Here is a 17,797-nt window from a genome sequence, read left to right as displayed (position 1 = left end):
GCTTCTTGGTTAACATCCTAACAAATTCCATTTTTCAATCAATCTCAAACCTGTCGTTTCCATTTTCCAAAGGTGAAGAACATCTACATCCACAATGAGATGTTCTCCATCGAGAACGGCCTCCTGACCCCGACGCTAAAGGCCAAGCGACCCGAGCTGAAGGAGTTCTTCAAGAACAAGATCGACGACCTCTACAGGAGCATCTCCATGTGAAGGCCATCATGACCGCGTTTTCCTTTGAGCATCCTGACACAAAGATCTGTTTCTACCTGCAGTGGGACAATACTGCACCTCATCAGCCAGAACATGCTTTGGGAAAGTAAACCAAAACTGTCCCAAATGTGGAAGATCTGAAATGGCTGTTCAGAACAATGTAATAAAAGCTAAAAGGGAAGACGGTGCACATTGTCATATTTATTTCTCATATTTACTGCATAGATAAATTCAGTTTTATGCTCAAGCAGTTGTTGTTTAACTTTTATTCTGGGATAATTGGTCGCAGTTTCCCTTGTGGCATTAATTTGTCACGTTAAAAACCAATCAAAACTAAAGAAGCAAGTCAGTGTCTAACACTGAATCGTCCACTAGAGGGAAGCATAGAACAGCATATTTAATCTGAAACAGTACATGCAAAAGAAATATTTATGACAATGTGTGTTTTTACATATGTTTCATGCTGTCTTTTGTTATGTTGGCTTTAAATTAGGGACATTAAACTTACCAACACTGCTACCAGCTATTGATCCAAACAAATCACTGCTAGGATCCCAGAAGCAGAAAAAAACACCTCAACATTGACCTGATCATCATTTCCTGTCACTCTGCTCCCCTCCCTCCAGCTTCAATCAGCCAGACAGACAACAACTGTGTGACCACAAGTTTGTAATTGTGTGTAGAGTAGCTGCAAGAGATTTCTAAAAGTGAGAAACAAGACTAATGTAAATCCACCTTTCTGCAAACCTCTGCTCAGCTTGGTGCGGAGCATTTACCCAATTGAAAATCTGTTTTTAACTCATTCATTGCAGGGAGAGTCATCACTTCACGACTGTGGCCAGACATTCAGCATGCATGCACTTTGTTCAATGTAAGGAACTGGCCCTGATGAAGCTGTCGTCTCAGCTGCTGCAGCCGCTGCTTTATTTTTTATTCTTTTCTGCACAAAGAATAGGTCTGGTACAAACAAAAAATGAATGAATGAATGAATGCAAAACCAGGGATTAGGGCAAAGCATGCAGTTTGCCATGCAATGCTGTGACCATTTGGCTTTCAACGCAAATGGTTTTAACATGAGGCTGGGTTACGAAACTCCGCTCAGAGCAATGGAGAGTTAACAGAACAAACAACTTTTAAATGTAGGGTACATTTGTTTTGTTTGAAGGGTTTACAAATAGTAGTAATGCATTCGCTTTTAAAGTTTATTACTGTCCCAAAGCATAAACAAAGTGGATGTACATAAATGAGGACAGGTAGATGTAAGCATATTTATTAAAATCAACCGTTTTGAATGACTTTTTGTTTTTGTTCTCTCTTTTTTGCGTGTTGTAGGAAAATTGTACTTAAATTATTTATGTATTCTGATGTACAATGGAATCAGCACCATATCCTTGTAATAATTCATCGCTGCAAAAGGGATGAGGGAGGGCAGGGCAACAGGAGCAGGGCAGTGAAATTAAAGATATCCTGGAATGATTTTAAATGTGTCTGTTGTTTTTCTCTGCTATGAAAGGTTTGCTTTTCATCTGTCAGGGAAACAATCCAATGATCATTTAATATGAAGTTATGTGGAAATTTTGACAATTTGAAGATCAAAATGAAATGAATTCAAATAAATAACATTGAGGCAAAAGAAACATTTTTCCTAATCAATTTCTTTATACATACAATTTATAAAACAAGCTTGTTACTTTTTACTGAAGTAAAAGTCAAAAAAGAAACACACTGCAGTGAAAATACTCCTAAAAGTACATTTCCCCCCTAAAGTTACTCAAGTAGCTGATTTACTCGGATACATTTATTTGATTACTTGCAACAAATTGAGCTGCAATAATAAAAATAAACGAAATGTTGTTTTTTCTGTACTAATCCTGGTCCAAAGTCACCAGAACCTCTGGATCCGAGTTTCATTTCTGTTCTTGTGTTTGGTGGTAATAAGTGACATCGGTCCGCACCTGTCAGATCAGGTGTTTTAATAATTCAGTTAATTTCATTTCCCTTTTCCGTTAATCCCAGATTAACGGACTGGACTGTATATTTCACACTGTTTTGTGATTAAACAGCCTAAAACTATTGATAATTCGCACCGAACCGAACCTGGAGCAGAAAAATCCGTCAACAGTCAGGAAGGAGATAATGGCCCGGCAGGTGTGCATGGTTGCTAGGCAACGTCCGGACTTTGGAGAAACGCGGTTGACAGAAACGTTTTAACTGGTGATGATGATGATGATGATGATGATGAAAATCTGGAAATAAGTCTAAACGGAAATGCAGCAACTCAAGCGTCAAGTTAAAGTTCGTCGTGACAGCGGGATTCCTCCCGAAGCAGAAACACCCGGAAGCTCAGCGACCCGGAAGCGACAGAGTAAGAACCCGATAAAACCCGAAAACCGTTCAGGCCAACACTGACACTATTTATGTACTTTAATAAAACCTCCTTCTGCTGCTTTGTGGGGAGATTATGTCATTATCTAAACTTAATTAGTATGGCTGAACACTACGGAAGAAGATTAGGGACATGCGGGAAAAAAGAAAATGCCACAAAAAAAGCAGCAAAACACAATTCTGGGTATTATCACAAATCCAAAAATAGGATTTAAATGGTCCTTTTTTATATGTACAAATCTGAGGAGGCATGTATTGTTTTTTAACTCGATCTTCATTTGATTTTTGTTCTTCAGCTGATCAAAAAGTGATCCAGAGTCCTTAAAATTAGCCAGAAAGCTCCTGTTAGGGTAGTCAGAGTATGATCAACTATACTTTATTCTACATTTTCAGGATATAGGAGACTTCTGACTGGCAAATGCTGCGACTCATTGCCAGAAAGGATAGAGGAAGAAGAAATAAATGAGTCCAAAGTCAAACCAGTGAGCCCTGTCAGTGTAACTCTTATTTTTTTAACTAAACCTTCAAATTAGTTTCAATGATCCACGTTTAAAATATATTTGACTGTTTTAAATCGACCGCTGCTTCTCAAGCCTGATTCATTTTGCTGTTGCGTTCCCAGGTTAGTGCTTCTGTGCCGTTTACTAAAACCAGACAAAGCCGACCTGCTTCATGTGTCACATCGGTTGTTAAAGCATCAGGAAAAGTTTCCCCAACAGTCCAACTCATCCCAGAGGTCTCACCATGTGCTGGGACTCCAGAGACTGGGACGTCTTCCGTCACGGAAGCAGAGTCAACGTCATACTCAGGGGAGGAGGAGGAGGATGAGGATGAAGATGACTATGAGGATGAAGATGACTATGATGATGAAGATGACTATGATGATGAAGATGACTATGATGATGCTGATGCCTCAGCAACCATTAGCAACTCTTCCTCCCCAGAGATCTTCAGAAAGGAAATGAGTGGTATGTTTGTCCATCCAATGCTTGTGGTTTGGTAAAGAGCTTCTTGAATATTTTAACATTTTGGTCACCAAACCTCAATGTATATTTTTGGACCAAAACCGATAAAAAGAAGTGCCAGTGATGCGAAAGTCAAGTGATCTATTGTTTTCACTTTTTTGTTTTGCTTTCAAAAATAGTCTGAAAAGTGTGGAGTGGGTTTGTATTCTGCTCAAATAAAATCCAGAACAACTAAGTTTTCCTCAGAAGTTCCCCAATGAATAACTCACTAAACAAAAATAGATGAAGAACATAAACGAAGCAACAGATGCAGACACATTTTGGATAAACTTGTACAGAACTTCAGACACGACTTTAGGTTTAAAACTGGGATTTTTCACTCACGTCAAATAGAAAAGGGGAACACAAGGTATTCATAATTTTGCTTTTAATTACATCTGTCAATAATAGGGGCCAAAACCATTAGAGACGTTAGCTAAACTGCCATCTTGGGCACAAATGTTTAATAAACTTGTCAAAATAAAGCAAGAGTGAGCCATGCTCTATTTTTGTTGCTAAGACACAAAACAAATGCAAAAGAAGATGAAAAATTTAGTAAAAATTTAGTAAATGGTTTGCTGTTTTTTCCTAATCAGGCAAGGACCGTTTTTGTTTTAAATCTATAATTTAAACTATTTTGCTCATTTTATTAAAATATTGTGTGTTTATGATTTACTTAGCAAGTAAAAAAAAAACACAATTTTTGCAATCAAAATTTTAATAGGGGCCTGAATACAAATGCCTAGCAGACTTTTCAGATTTCATTCGTTTTATTTCTCATTTCATTTCAGAGGTAAGTGCTACTTACTGGGCTGAATTTTAAAATAAACACACAATACTTTCACAAGTATTCGACATCATGATCAAACTTCTTCTTTTTCTTTTCTTGTCAAAACAGTGGGCATGATGACTTTTCCCAGGAAGGACGAGTTGCTGGGTTTTCATCTTCAGGTGAAAAACTCCACCTTGTTGGAAGACAGCCACGCGGAGAATATTCACTCCCATCTTCCACCAAACCTTTCGACCATCATCGGTGATTCCACAAAGACAAGTGTTGACACTTTTCCAGCTATGCAGAAAACTTTAGTCACAGTTCTGGAAGCAGAAATGAAGCTGGTATTTAATTGTTCACATTGAAACAAAAATAATTCCCAGCTCTGTTTCTGCAGATGCTTCTTTGAGTTCAGCTGAGGAAAAGTGTGAGATCAGGTAAATATTTAAGTTTATTTCCCAATTAGAAGGTTAATAATTGATCTTTACCATACTGATTAATGGTTTTCTTTAATGACTGAGATTATGTATAATTATGTGAGGTAGGAATTTTGAATCCAGCAGAAAATGGATGGAGTAAAATATTATTCCAGTTGATGCATTAAATCACAAAATTTAATGCATCAAATATCATTGATTTAAAATTAATTTATAGGCCAACTGTAGTAAAGATTCTTAGTTTCAGTATATTTAGTAATTATTTTAAAAGCTCAAATTATTATAATTTTTGTTTGATCTGCCAGTAAAACTGAAAAAAAAAAACAGTCAAATGTCTTTTTGCTCCTTAGTAAATCTCTTTAGAAAACTCAGGAACTCTTAAAGTAAACTGTGATCATGTGGAGGATAGACAATTGTTTATGTTTTTTATTTTTTATCAAGCAACCACAAAACTCCTGAAGATGAAGGAAAAATGAACATAAGGGAAAATAACTCGGGTAATATACCAACTTTAACAAGACATACTTTTATCGAAGAGTACATTTTAATTTTCTTATTTTTAATTTGCAGAACAAGTCATTAAGAAGGAAACCTCTCCAAAAGTAAGTTTCACTTTGTTTCTACACATTTAATATGAATGATATTTATAACCACGTTTAAATATAAATTCACTCTAGCTCTCAGAGAGGAAGCCAATTACCTTTAGGAAGAAAGTTAGGTTCAAAAGCCTTGATGCAACTGAGATTCAAAATGAGAAAGAAATCAAATCCCCTGCAACAAGTGCAAAAAACACCAGCAGTCCCTCAAGACATCTGCAGAAAATAAAACCTCATCCCATGACATCCAGAAGGAGCGTGACCAGCTTTCAAGATCCACCATTACTACTGGCTGTAAAAAAGCCTGGAAGAACATGTTCAGAAAAAACAGCGTTCTTTCAGTTTGTGAATGATAACGAAAGAAGAGCCTTTTTTCAAAAAATGAAAGAAAGATCCATCAAACGTAGAAATGCTGTTTTCTTTCCTTTCAAATCAGGTATGCAAACCAAGAGTTAAACTACAATTCAGTCTGAGATGCTTCAATGGAAATGAGGAGTGAAGGTTAAGGAGTTGAATAGATACGCGCTTCAGTGTGTAATATTTAAAGCAAACAGGTAGCAGTTTCAAACTTATCTTTGTACTTTTAAGAAGCTAAGAAAGAATTTGACTTTCTTTAAATATTATTCACTGTATCTCACTTTATTTTGATTTAACACTATCTGTACTAATATGTTGTTGTTTTTCTGGCAATAATTGTAAAAGGTGTCTCAAACGCTATAATTTCATGTTGTCTGCTGATTTGAATGCTTTGCTGATGATACTCGTAACTTTTCATTTTTGCAAAAATACATTTAAAATGTACTTATCAAAAATGGCCACTAGATGGCAGATATGTATTCATAACCCGTGATAAATATACATGTAAGAATAACTTTCTTGTGTTAAAAAGAAACAAAAATGTTTGCATTTGTTGTGTTTCTGTTTCTCTTTATTTATATGTATACTTTTGAAGTTTTGTGTATTCCGTGAATTTAGTTTAACTTAAAATGATAATAAAAAATTAAATGTGTAATATATGCATGTTAGATTTTCATTATAAATGTGTAAGTGTCAGTTTGAAGATTTTTGCTGATTTATGAGTTTGCATAAATTTTGCGTTATAAGGTGAAATATTTTTTTCGCATATTTATTTGCTTACTTGTCATATTTCAATGTGCACGTATTTAATGGATGACTGCTCGTCTGGGACCAGTTGGTTAAAAGCCGAATTTAAATTATTTCTGCGAATACATTTCACGCCGACACGATTCCCGACAAAACATCAACACAGTGAACACACTTACCACGTGGTTACTTCTCCAAAAATACCAGCCAATCACGTAATTCCTTCTCGATAGCCGCGTACGCGCCTGGCCAATCAAAATGAAGTAGCAGGTTACCAAGCAGCCCCTGTGACTAATGCCCGTCATATGACTGTGACACCCATGGAGATCGTTACAAGGAACGAGATTCGCTCCTGGATGTGAAAACTAAAGAAAGCGTGTACCGAATTTATTTTTGGTACAAAATGCCTCCGACCCTTTTCCAGAAACTTTTTAACAAGAGAAATGCGCTGTCGTCGCCGCCACCGAGATGTAGCAAGGAGGACCCAGCTTTCAGGTACCTTTGTGTGTGTGTGTCAATGTTTGCGTGTAACGTTGGCTACACTAACGTTATTTCTGGTACTGGCTTTGTTGTATTGCTGTCTTAAACTTTTCATGAGATACTGGTTTTAAGTTAAGAGCAGAATGTATGCAAACAGCCTGTATAATTTTGTTATTTCCACTTGACTGAGGCAAACTCCACGAAGACGTGAGAGACGTGCTGTTAGCTAACAAGCTAATGCTAGCGCGCAGCGAGGCTGCTGCTGCACGCGCGGTGATGGTTTCCTCATCCCTTAGCAACCGCTTTTCACTGAACCATTCCTGCACCACTGCTATTGATCGGAGTTTACGGATAAATACTTCACATTTAAAGTTTGCTCTGAGCAGTTCATCGTGTTAGAAGGTCCAGAAGCAGCGTCCTCCTCTTTGTTATCGTGTTTCCTCCCATTCCTTTGTTTTTGGCTATTGTGATGAGAAATCATGCATTTACGTCTCAACAGCTGCTTGATTTGAGTTCTTATGGCGCAAAGTGCCGGTGGTTTCTGTTGGGTTTGTTCTCCCTGGCAGCGCGGAGGACACCGTGTGCTGCGGTAGTCGTGCAGAGCATGTGATTGTTTCAGTTGGCCTCAACAGATCCATTCCAGATCAGGCTTTTGTCTCCTCAGTGTTTATATCGTTAATGTGCGATGACAAACCCTAATAATCTCTCAGGGGTTATTTATATTTAATTTCTCAGCTTGCAGCCATATGTCTGCAAAACACCTGGTTTTAAACTCGGTTCTGTCAATAAGCTACTTTTTATCATACAGATTTCTAGTGTTTTAGTATTTTGTCCCACAAATATTTCAAATACTAATGTTGAAAAAGCTATGCTAGCCAACCTGCATGTGTGAGAAAGTAGCTCCCCTCCTATTAAATCAAAACATTTTCTAAAGCTGACTTTGGCCACACCTGGAGAAATTATGAAATAACTTGCATTTGTCTGACATGAAGTATCACATCCAAATATTAAGAAATTCAGGAATAAAACCAGTACTTAGAAATGTAGTGAACAAAATTATTTGATTTGTCGTCCTACCAAAGTTACTTGGCACTTATACAAGATCTAATGGTGATAATTCAACTATAAGAATGCCAAAAATGCAGCCATGAGCGTTTTGAGGCATATTTTCCCCTAAAAATCACATTTATTGTATTGTGGTGCCCTTGGCTAATTTGCTGCTTCTGTAAATGGCTGCTGTGTGTTGTAGACAACTCCAAACTTGCATCTCATTGAGATGCATTGGCATAACTGTATTATAGTTTGAGTGACGGAAACGAATCTTTTCCTTGACTCTTTAAAAAAAATAATTTAATGTAGGGTTTTGTTCATAAATCATTAAATTAGAAAAAAAACTTTATTGTTAGAGTATGAACAATAAAGTTCATACTCTATTAGAGTATGAACAAATTGTACTTGAAGAAAAATATGTTATGTCTTAAGCAAAAGTAAAAAGTAGCTATCCAAGAAATTAAGTTAAAAATATTTGGTACAAATTCTACTCAAGTACTGAGTATCTGATTGAATTATCAATTATTTAAAAATTACATTGTTAAATAGACCAAATGATAAAGTCCAAATTTGGTACTTTAAGGACCAAAATGACAATAATTCAAATAAGTAATAAAAAATAACTAAATAAGTCACAGAAAATGTTTTCAAAAATAGTAGAAAATCCAGAAACTTTACTCGAAAGTAAAAAACACTCTCAAAGGCACATTTTATTAAAAAATAGATTGAGTGAATGTGACTACTAGCCAACTCTGGATTCGAAGTAATGTCGGCGTGTGAACTTTATTAAGCTGATGGAGAAATGCTCTGAGCAGCGCGTCACAGACCTGGTTATCATGATACACGATACTCATGGGTTGATTTCTGGCTCCATGCCAGCATGGAGTGTTCTTGTGCACATTCCTGTTCAGGGTCAGGCACGCCACGCAGGGGAAAGTGCTCTTTTTAGTTGTAAATACCTGGTGAGTGAAAGAAACCACTCCCACCGTGTGACTGCCGCTGGATAAAATTACCAGCAGACCTCAAAGCTCACCTCCATGTGGTGCTGCTTACACTTTGGCCCGAGTCTGTGCCTGAGCACGTTCCATGGCCGCAAAGGTGTCATGGTCTGCAGCAACAGTGTGTGTGTGTGTGTGTGTGTGTGTGTGTGTGTGTGTGTGTGTGTGTGTGTGTGTGTGTGTGTGTGTGTGCGCGCGCGCGCGCGCACGCCAAAGGGGGCTGGGTGCCTGGCATCAGTCCTAGAACAAACAGACAGTCAGCAGGCGTTTCTGTTAACTCCGTGGTCAGCTGTGCTCTCCATACCTCTAGCATAGGGTGTCCATTCATCAAGCATGAAGCGGCTCTGGAGGGGTGAAATCTGTGAGGCAAAATGTTTAGAGAGGACACTTTGATAGTTGGACAAAAATGGAGGTGCTTCTTAAAGTGATAAATTTGATCAATTGGAGTATAAATCAAAAAAGCAATTGATGGTGTACGATTTAGATTTGTTACAGTACAGATAAAAAGAAGCAATTGATGGTATAATATTTACAGATTTATAGCGTTTCTGGCCTCAGATGTGACTATTAATGTAAAACTAAGTTTGGCTAAATGTTTCTGCACAGAAATGAACTACAGAGATGAGGAGATATATTTTAAATAAATAGATATTTCAGTTCTAACTTAAAAATTCCCTCTGACTTAATATCTTAATCCAACTGGGTTTGCAAACCCATTGCACTCTGCATGTCGTCTCACCCACCAGAAGCACTGTCACACCGCTTCGCTGTGGTTTCCAGAATACCACGGCGGGCAGCAGGTTGGATGACCCCACAGGAAAGCCTAAAAAGCCTCCCCTCTTTCCCTGGCCGCAGCACATGACCAGAGAGGGCATACTGTACATTACACCAAGAGCCTTTGGCTTATCCTTTCGCCAGTCACAGCTTTCACCAGCCTCCGCGCTCTCCTCTGCCCAGCGTCACGTTGGGTGATTTTGGTTGGCTGTGGGAAACCTTCCTCTTCGACTTGATTAGTGAGATACAGCTGCTCATAAATTAGATTTTGCTGTCATGTTTAGTTCCATAAGATGCAGTATAACTTAGTTCCCACGAATCAGAAGTGACCAGCGCCATCTTGGTAGGCAAGTGAATCCCAAAGCGTAGATGAACCATGACTTCCAGACCAACAAAAAACCCATATAGGCTCTTGACCAATCAAGAGGAATGTTAACAAAATGGAAACATGTCAGATGATGTCCATCTCGAGTGAGAACAACATGGAGGAGCTAATTTTGCTAGTTAATTTTAGGGTAAATGTTGTAATATTTACCCTATGTAGGGTATCAGCAAATCTCACTGATATCTATGTTAGGATACAGAGGTGGGTAGAGTACTCAATTTGTCATCAAGTAATGGTAATAATGTGCTTATTTTGTTTATAAGTTAGGAATGAGGTGAGAGCTTTTTCTAAGCTTGTGGCTTGTTTATTGTTGTCATAGCAACTGTCATAAGTTGCTTGGTATCTACCAAGATGGCCGTCAGCCGCAAGTGACTCTTAAATTCTTGTCAGTTGTAGTTTAATTTTCTTAAAAAGTATTGTTCAATCATAATTAATGCAGAATATTTCCATTTCTACTTATGTTGATTTCATATTTAGAACAGGGTGACAAGTCTTCAGCTGGGTCTGACTTATTTATTTATAGAAGTCTTTTTGGTTTTGATGGTTCAGGAGAAGTTCCGTCTCAGGTTGCTGATTGCCCTGGTATCCTTCCTCCACTGCATAGTTTCATAACTGTGTGTGTCATGTGAGGCTTTCATCAATCTCTGGCTGTCATGGTTGTGGAATGATCACAAGGCTGCATGTTCAGTCACTGGCACAAAGCTCAGTAGGATGGGATGAGTCATCTGGACCTGTTTAAGAATATGCATTTTAATACCACAACTCTGCTGAAGGCGAGAAAATGATTTGTTGCAATCTGCTGTGCATTTGGTTGCCACTTCAACTCATCTACATTTTTTAGCAACAGGGGACACTACTATCTGCATTTTCATGTGACTTGTTCAAAAGATATGTTTTCTTGTCATGTGAAATGCTTGAAGTCCCAATACTTTAAGACCTTTGCTACATACCTGTGCTTATCTTTCTCTACTTCTACTCAAGGTTCTTAAAGACTCAACTATATTAAATTGACTTAAACTGTCAAAAACTTGACTTAAAGCAACTGGAATACCTGTAGTGATGGACGACTGCAAGTAAACAGACAAAATGTTGGGAATAAAGGAGGAATAAAAGCAATACTTATCTACTTCCAGTCTTTAAAAATGAGATAAACTGTGAAAAATGACTTTAATGTTCCCCACTTTGCTAATCAGTTAAATTCTCACTCTTGATGTAAGATTGTAAGAAGTTAATTTCCTTTTCAAACCAAGTCATGAATAGGTTTCTATAACAACTTGCCATAAACTCGCCAGTTGTTCAACCATTGTGGTGCAGTAACTTTCTGACACCCTATGAACCAATAAGCAGACTTTATAACCAAGAAAGCAGCATATAAGACTTCTTTAGCTTCTTGAAAACAGATGTAAGCTGTTCAGCTTTATGCAGGAAAATGCATGATTCAGACTCATGCATTTCTTACTATTTAGGGTTAATGATCCAGTTCCATAGCTGAGTTGTAGATCTGGTTTCGCTGGTCCTGCTGTGAGACAACTTGAGGTAAGTTGTCTCAAGTTTTCAAGTTATAGCCCACATGCACAACTTAAGAGCATGCCTTCAGTGGCTTTCTCAGGATTTATTGTTGATGTGTAAATTTACAGCCTATTAGGATGATACATTCACATGCACGGTCTGGATTCATGTTGCAGGACTGCTAAGGCCCTTGAAAGACGGCGGCTGTCATTGAGTTCCTATCGACACTATTTCGAGTGGCCATACTCATGCTTCTAAGAACTGCAGGGGATATGATAAAGATATACTTTTGCGAAAATCAAACGCCACAAATCACTCATGGCAACACACAGTTATAATCAAAACAGATCTAAATAAAATTATTTTTAGAAAGAACAGTAAGCGCAGCTGTTGCTATGCGAGACGTTTTAAAGGTAGCAAACTTGCCCACTTTCTCAATCCCCAAAATAAGAATTTTAACTGCAACTCCACAGTTTCCCCTTTTTATTTTGTAGAAATAATGTTGATACTTTATGGTAAAGGAAGAAGAGGACAATAAACTTTGTGCAGAATAGATAATATACATGGATGTGTTCTCTGTCATTAATTAAGAATTTCATCAGATATGTTATTTTTTTAGCATTTAGTTTTTGTATTCTTGTTCTTTTTCTCTCATACACAGTGATTTGTCTGAGGACAAACCCAGCAGTGTCAAAAGTCAAATAAAATACTCATTTCCTAATTATTCTACTTTCAGTTGCCTGATGAGTTGGAGGAGTAGTTTTTTTTCCTACCTCACTGCAAATTCAAAGCGTTATACTTCCTGTTAGGATACTTTTTTGTAACTAAAATCTTAATCTTAATCTTAATCGTCCCTGTGGCAGTTTTGGTGTGTTTGAAGCCTCATTTTCAAACTAAATGTTTGTTTGTTTTTTGCTCTAGCAACCGTTTTGGTGATGAAATATCTGAAATTCAAACCCCTTCAAGACTTTCTTGAGAAATGTAAAAACATTAACAATACAGAAACTGGATAAGTAAGTATTTGCACCTTTGCATAATTATCTAAACAGTAGCATCCATATATGCATTTTAAAGTACCATATGCTGCACTCTGGTCTGGGATTTGCTTGTGCTGCTTCATTTAGGTTAAACCCATGATGCATCTGGCAGGTCTCCAAAGCAAAGGGGCCCAGTTGGTAACTAATTGCAACATCGGTGTGAAGTCAGAGCAAGATGGTTGATGGATTTTCTAGAAAACCTGTTACAGTTTGAATTAAATATGCATCAATTTTTTTCCAGAATCCCCTCTGTCACTGTCTTATCACAGCACTTTCTGGCTGTCAGCAGATTTAAAAAGCAAATGGTTTGCGTTTTAAATCTTACAGTAATCCAAATATTTCTGCCCAGTCTCGTTTTGAGACTTTAGAAATTTTACCAATGAAGACAACGCTGTCGGACCCAACAGGGTCCTCTGCAGCACACGACCGGAAGAATGTCACACAACTTGGGCTGAAGGGATGTTTATGTAACTGTCTCAGTGGGTGTGTGTCTGTGACACACACTCACTGAGACACACATGCACAGATGTTCCAGTGGCAATCGAGAGGGAGAGCTGGGGCTCTTTGAGGTCAGTATAGGCTGATGTCAGACTCAAACAGTCTAGGAAACTAGACTGCTTTGTTATAACAAAGGGAGGGTATTGTTTGCATTGCAACAGTACTGCCACTCTTATTGATCGTGTTGATACACCTAAAATTACTCTCCACTTTTCTATCTTTTTACTAATGTATACTGAAATGCCTAAAAGCATTACAATACATGTTGCTTAAGTGCATTTAAGTCATTATATGTTAAGCTGTGCTTCAGGTGAAGAGAAGAACCTGATGCATGTCTGCACATTAGACTTCACTAAATAAGTTTTGGTATGCAGCAAACTTCCTTAGATATGGAATTTGAGAAAAGAATTTTATTTAAATAAACTTATTTTTATGCAAAACTGAAGATGGTCAGTTATTTTTTTTTAAAACATAAACATTGCCAATGTGTCAAATCCACTGAATTTTAGTTACCATAATTTAAGCAAATTATTGAAGTTAACATGTGGAGCATGTCTTGAAAGGTTAAGAGTCCTGATATTGACCTGTCTTAGCGTTGTTTTAAAATCCAATGATTACTCATTTACGTTTATCGGATGAAGACAGAACGAAAGGGAAGAGGAAACACAAGCGAGTGAAGAACAAAAAGAGTCGGATTAGAAAACAATACACAAACAAATCCCCTCTGTCACTGTCTTATCACAGCACTTTCTGGCTGTCAGCAGTCCGGCTGGCTGCTCTGTTGCTGCCTCTGTACTGTCCAGCACACACAGTGTTGCTGTGATCACCTGATAGTCTCATGTTGTTGTGTGAATTTAGTCCACCGCTATTCTTAGACCCCCACTTTGGCTGGCAGAGGAGAAGCGGAGAGGAGAGAAATAAAGAGCGGGAGAGAGGGCTGGGGAAAGACTGGCGGACCGGCGATGATGCTCAGGTAGGAGTGGGTAACATTTGACCTGGCTTGCATTGATCGCATAGTTCATGGTTGCATTGTTTAGGGTTTCTGAACTTGATATGTACACATTGACTTTTTATATATATATATATTTTTGTAGCATTTGCAGCCTCTCCCATCCAATCGATCAGCGTTGATAGTTTGGAAGTTTTTATGGAGTAAACCTTATGATGTGGCTTATGAGGATTTTGATTTCAGCAGTGCTGCTTTGTTTTTAATGTTACATTTACTGTTTAACATACCAAGATGGTTTTTTCTTTTTTAGTTTGGCAGTATCTCCAGGAAGTATCTACCTCTTTATACCTGTGTCCTTTAGAAACTTTGAGTAAGAACCGGTTAAACAATCAGGTCAGAGACAAACAAGAATGTAGGAGTCATGAAGTCATGTGCTGCTTTTATGAATGACTTCTCTCTGCTCCATCAGTGCTGTGACTGTCACATGGTCACTGATGGATGGTTCTTCCTCTGCTTGTTTTCCAGCTTCGGCTCAAAGGTTTCTGTATTTATCAGATGTTAGATTTGCTTACAAGGTTAATTTTCACTGGGAAGTTTGAACTGCTGAAGTTAATCTTGAAAAGTGTTCAGTTCCTTTTTGAAGTAGGAATGTAGATCATATCATTTTGAATTTGAAAAATTATATACATATATTTTCTTCTACAAATAAGTTGTTTTTGGTTTGGTGGTTGAAAGAACAGATAATCAGTCTGAGATTGAAATGTGCAATTTCATTCAGCAGGTCAATTACAGAAAATATTTTTTGCATTTGAAAACTAAAATAAAATAAACTTAAAATGTGCTTTTCATTCTTTTTGTTGTTTCCTGTAAGTGTCGGCCCGTTTCACCTGTACAGAGGCCAAATTCATGACTAAAACCTTCATCAGCAGCAGTTGCTGAGCTGCAAACATGCATATTATTGGACAACTCCCCGAGTCATCTTACACTGTAGTCTGTGGTCTATATTGACCCAGCCCCCATAGAAAGCAATTTGAGCCCATTATGCAAGCGAGGCAGGGTTTACGTCACACAGTAAGCTCTCAGACTTAGAGAGGTCAGGCCTTCCCGAGGATTCAAGCCAAAAAGGGAAAACTGAAGAAGATGGCTTTGGTTTTGGCAAAGTTGCCGAACATTAACGTGAAACGGCTACATGAGCAGAAAACGCCAGCAGAACCAGCTGAGTGTGTCTGGAGAGACGATGAGTAGCGTCTTGATGTTTTTGCAGCGATGAGTTGAAGATTGTTGGTGAGTGCGGTAAATCCCTGTTCCCTGTAGCTTGGACAAACTCAACAGTTTGTTTTTGGACCATAGTAACTCATTTTCAACATCAACAGAATTATTTGGGTTCATTTGAGAGACTTTGTCAAATGCAGCACATGGCACAATATAAACAGGTCTGAGATGTCAACCTGTTGCATTCCTAATAAATCCTGAAAAAGTGTTATTTATGTTCAGCAGTTGTCAAAGTTGTCGTTTTTCTTCCGTTTGCTACACACTACCTGAAAAAAGGCTCCTATACTTTATCATCGCTTAAATGCATTTTTGTTTTGAATTCAACTAAATGTCAGTAATGTACATTTGCTTGGTTTCATTCAGTATTTTGTATGAATGAGGCAACAAATAATCAATGCAGCAGTGGAAGCAGATAAGTAAATGCTGTCGTCTCCTTCTTGATTAGATGACTTTGCCTCTTCTGGTGTTCACCACTTGGACACTATTGTTTGGTAAACAGAGCTGAGATGTATGGGAGTGATGCACACAGACCTGCATCAACAGGTCTTCCTTGACCTTTCAAAGCTCCCCAACAAAAACTAAGCAGCTGCTGTCGGTTGTGTGTTGGTTTGGGGAAAACAATTGTTCCTCTTTTACTTTTCCTAATCAATGATTTCAGCGCTTGTGTTTATAGAGTCACTGCTTCCAGTTAATAAGCTATATTTAGGTCCAGCTCTATGTCTGCTGTCATTTTTAAAGCTCATAGTAAATCATTCACGTCAAAGGGGTCTTTCAGAGTTCACTGAAGGGTCACAAATATCCACAAATATTGTTGTAGTTGGTAAGACAAGCTAAAGGTGTGAAAGTTCATGTTTATCTTCCATTTTTTTACATATATTCTGAGGAAGTCGGGGTATCATGTCAGCAGCTTTTCAAATAAAGACTTTATTTACAAGATATCTGCTTGCATTGGCAGATCTGAATGTATCACAAGGTTTTCTTTCACTCAGCTGGTCAGTGAATCCAATCCCATGACTGGAAGTCACTCTGCAGTTTCAGCTTTAAATGACTGCCTTCAGGCTTAATAATGACTCAGATAATCTGATAGATTTGTAGGCCAGTGATAATGACTCGTGTTTTAATTGGTCCACAAATATAGATTTAGCTTTCTGTTTGAAAAGATCTGTGGTGGTCTTGCAGGAGCAGGTTTTGGTGCCCTTTAACCTCTCCACCCCCTGTCCCTGCAGGTTGAGGTGTGACATGGATTTGGCTGGATCTTCCATGCCCAGTCCAAACATTGGAAGCTTAAACTGTGTTTATCACCATCTTGCCAGTAACCCATATTTACATCTACATGGGTGATTCTCAGTTGTAAAGAGGATTAAACCGTTTCCATCTCAAAGGAATTAAGCTGGAATTCAATTTCCTTCCTTTAATATTTTTCTTTGAACTCAGAGCAGGGCTGCTTGATATTGGAAAATCTTGCAATGGCAATAATTTTGGTAGATATGAGAAAATGAATTTTTCCTACCTGCACTTCTTCCAAATCCAACCCTTTATGTAAAAAATGTTTTTAAAAATGTGATGCATCTTTCCTTTTAATATACATAGTTTCATTTTTCTTAACTCACAAGGTTTTAGGTTAATAACTTCTAATTTTTTTTTTATCATTTTGTCCCCCTCCCCATTTTCCATCCTCTTGTTTCCAATCTTCATCTTCCTTTGCCATTATTCTTTTTCCTTTTGGTCCCTCTTTCCTGTATCCATCAATCCTCCATTTAGCTGGCCTCTTCCCCAGCTGGAGCCCAGTCAGATCAGACTCATCGTGTACCAGGACTGTGAGAGGCGCGGCAGAAATGTCCTCTTTGACTCCAATGCCAAGAAAAAGGGCACAGAGGAAACCCCAATCACCGTGAGTCACGTTTACTTTGTTTCTGTCCAGCATCTTCCTGAGGCCCAGCGTTGTTTTCTATAACCGCAATCAATTAAAATGTCCATCTGTTCTTCTTTCACACATTAATATAAACTAAAAACACATAACTTGGGTTGGTTTGCTTTGACTCCACAAAACCTAGAGAACTGACACAACAGGGACAAGCAGAGGGAATTTCTCAGGGAATTTCACTTCTCTCCTGTGAAAAGGCTGCTGTACTCCATGCATCGCGCCAGTCATTTTAAGGACGCTTATTGGTCCCCCCAAAACGCTTAAAACCCCAGCATTATAACCGATCAATAAAATCCCCACAGGCCGAAATCGAAGAATGGATTTCATACCGCTAACAGATAGCTTTGGTCAACAACTCAGAGGCGGAAGTCAGAGCTCCGCGTAACGCAAATAATGTCCCAGCCTGAACG

The 17,797-nt window shown here is 38.1% G+C and overlaps 3 protein-coding genes across 8 annotated transcripts in view; all 3 read left to right on the top strand.

The window, feature by feature from the left end:
* Positions 1 to 1,690, top strand: part of acsl6 (acyl-CoA synthetase long chain family member 6) — a 37,428-nt gene extending 35,738 nt beyond the window's left edge. For all 4 annotated transcript variants that reach the window (XM_055051389.1, XM_055051390.1, XM_055051388.1 and 1 more), the window contains one exon: positions 73 to 1,690. In XM_055051389.1, coding sequence (XP_054907364.1) covers positions 73 to 213 — 141 coding nt within the window. In that variant the 3' untranslated portion in view covers positions 214 to 1,690. The remainder of the gene's footprint in view (positions 1 to 72) is intronic.
* Positions 1,691 to 2,370: 680 nt separating this feature from the next.
* On the top strand, positions 2,371 to 6,365 carry LOC129373451 (nucleolin-like). The gene is made up of 8 exons (XM_055051387.1): positions 2,371 to 2,578; positions 2,992 to 3,089; positions 3,221 to 3,566; positions 4,501 to 4,635; positions 4,772 to 4,811; positions 5,253 to 5,308; positions 5,382 to 5,413; positions 5,489 to 6,365. Exons 1-8 carry the CDS (start codon positions 2,482 to 2,484, stop codon positions 5,861 to 5,863), a joined length of 1,179 nt encoding a protein of 392 aa, XP_054907362.1. The 5' UTR covers positions 2,371 to 2,481; the 3' UTR covers positions 5,864 to 6,365.
* A 457-nt stretch (positions 6,366 to 6,822) lies between these two features.
* fnip1 (folliculin interacting protein 1) overlaps positions 6,823 to 17,797 on the top strand; it is a 35,215-nt gene continuing 24,240 nt past the window's right edge. For 2 of the 3 annotated variants that reach the window (XM_055051379.1, XM_055051377.1), the window contains exons 1-2: positions 6,823 to 7,006; positions 17,225 to 17,354. In XM_055051379.1, the coding sequence (XP_054907354.1) occupies positions 6,915 to 7,006; positions 17,225 to 17,354 (222 nt within the window). In that variant the 5' untranslated portion in view covers positions 6,823 to 6,914. Of the gene's footprint in view, positions 7,007 to 13,747; positions 14,216 to 17,224; positions 17,355 to 17,797 lie in introns of those variants that run through there. The other variant, XM_055051378.1, reaches the window with a different exon arrangement.

The sequence above is a fragment of the Poeciliopsis prolifica genome, unplaced genomic scaffold (genome assembly GCF_027474105.1).
Source record: "Poeciliopsis prolifica strain line A6 unplaced genomic scaffold, Auburn_PproV2 SCAFFOLD033, whole genome shotgun sequence".
In the NCBI taxonomy this organism is placed as follows: Eukaryota; Metazoa; Chordata; class Actinopteri; order Cyprinodontiformes; family Poeciliidae; genus Poeciliopsis; species Poeciliopsis prolifica.
The sequence above is the reverse complement of the archived record's forward strand: the minus strand, read 5'-3'. Positions and strand labels throughout refer to the sequence as shown.

Bases quoted from the DNA above. Each gene is read 5' to 3' on its own strand.
- LOC129373451 (XM_055051387.1), top strand. From the start codon at position 2,482: ATGCAGCAACTCAAGCGTCAAGTTAAAGTTCGTCGTGACAGCGGGATT. The intron at 4,812-5,252 runs GTAAATATTTAA...TTTTTTATCAAG, and splicing joins GAGGAAAAGTGTGAGATCAG to CAACCACAAAACTCCTGAAG. The intron at 5,309-5,381 runs GTAATATACCAA...TTTAATTTGCAG, and splicing joins CATAAGGGAAAATAACTCGG to AACAAGTCATTAAGAAGGAA.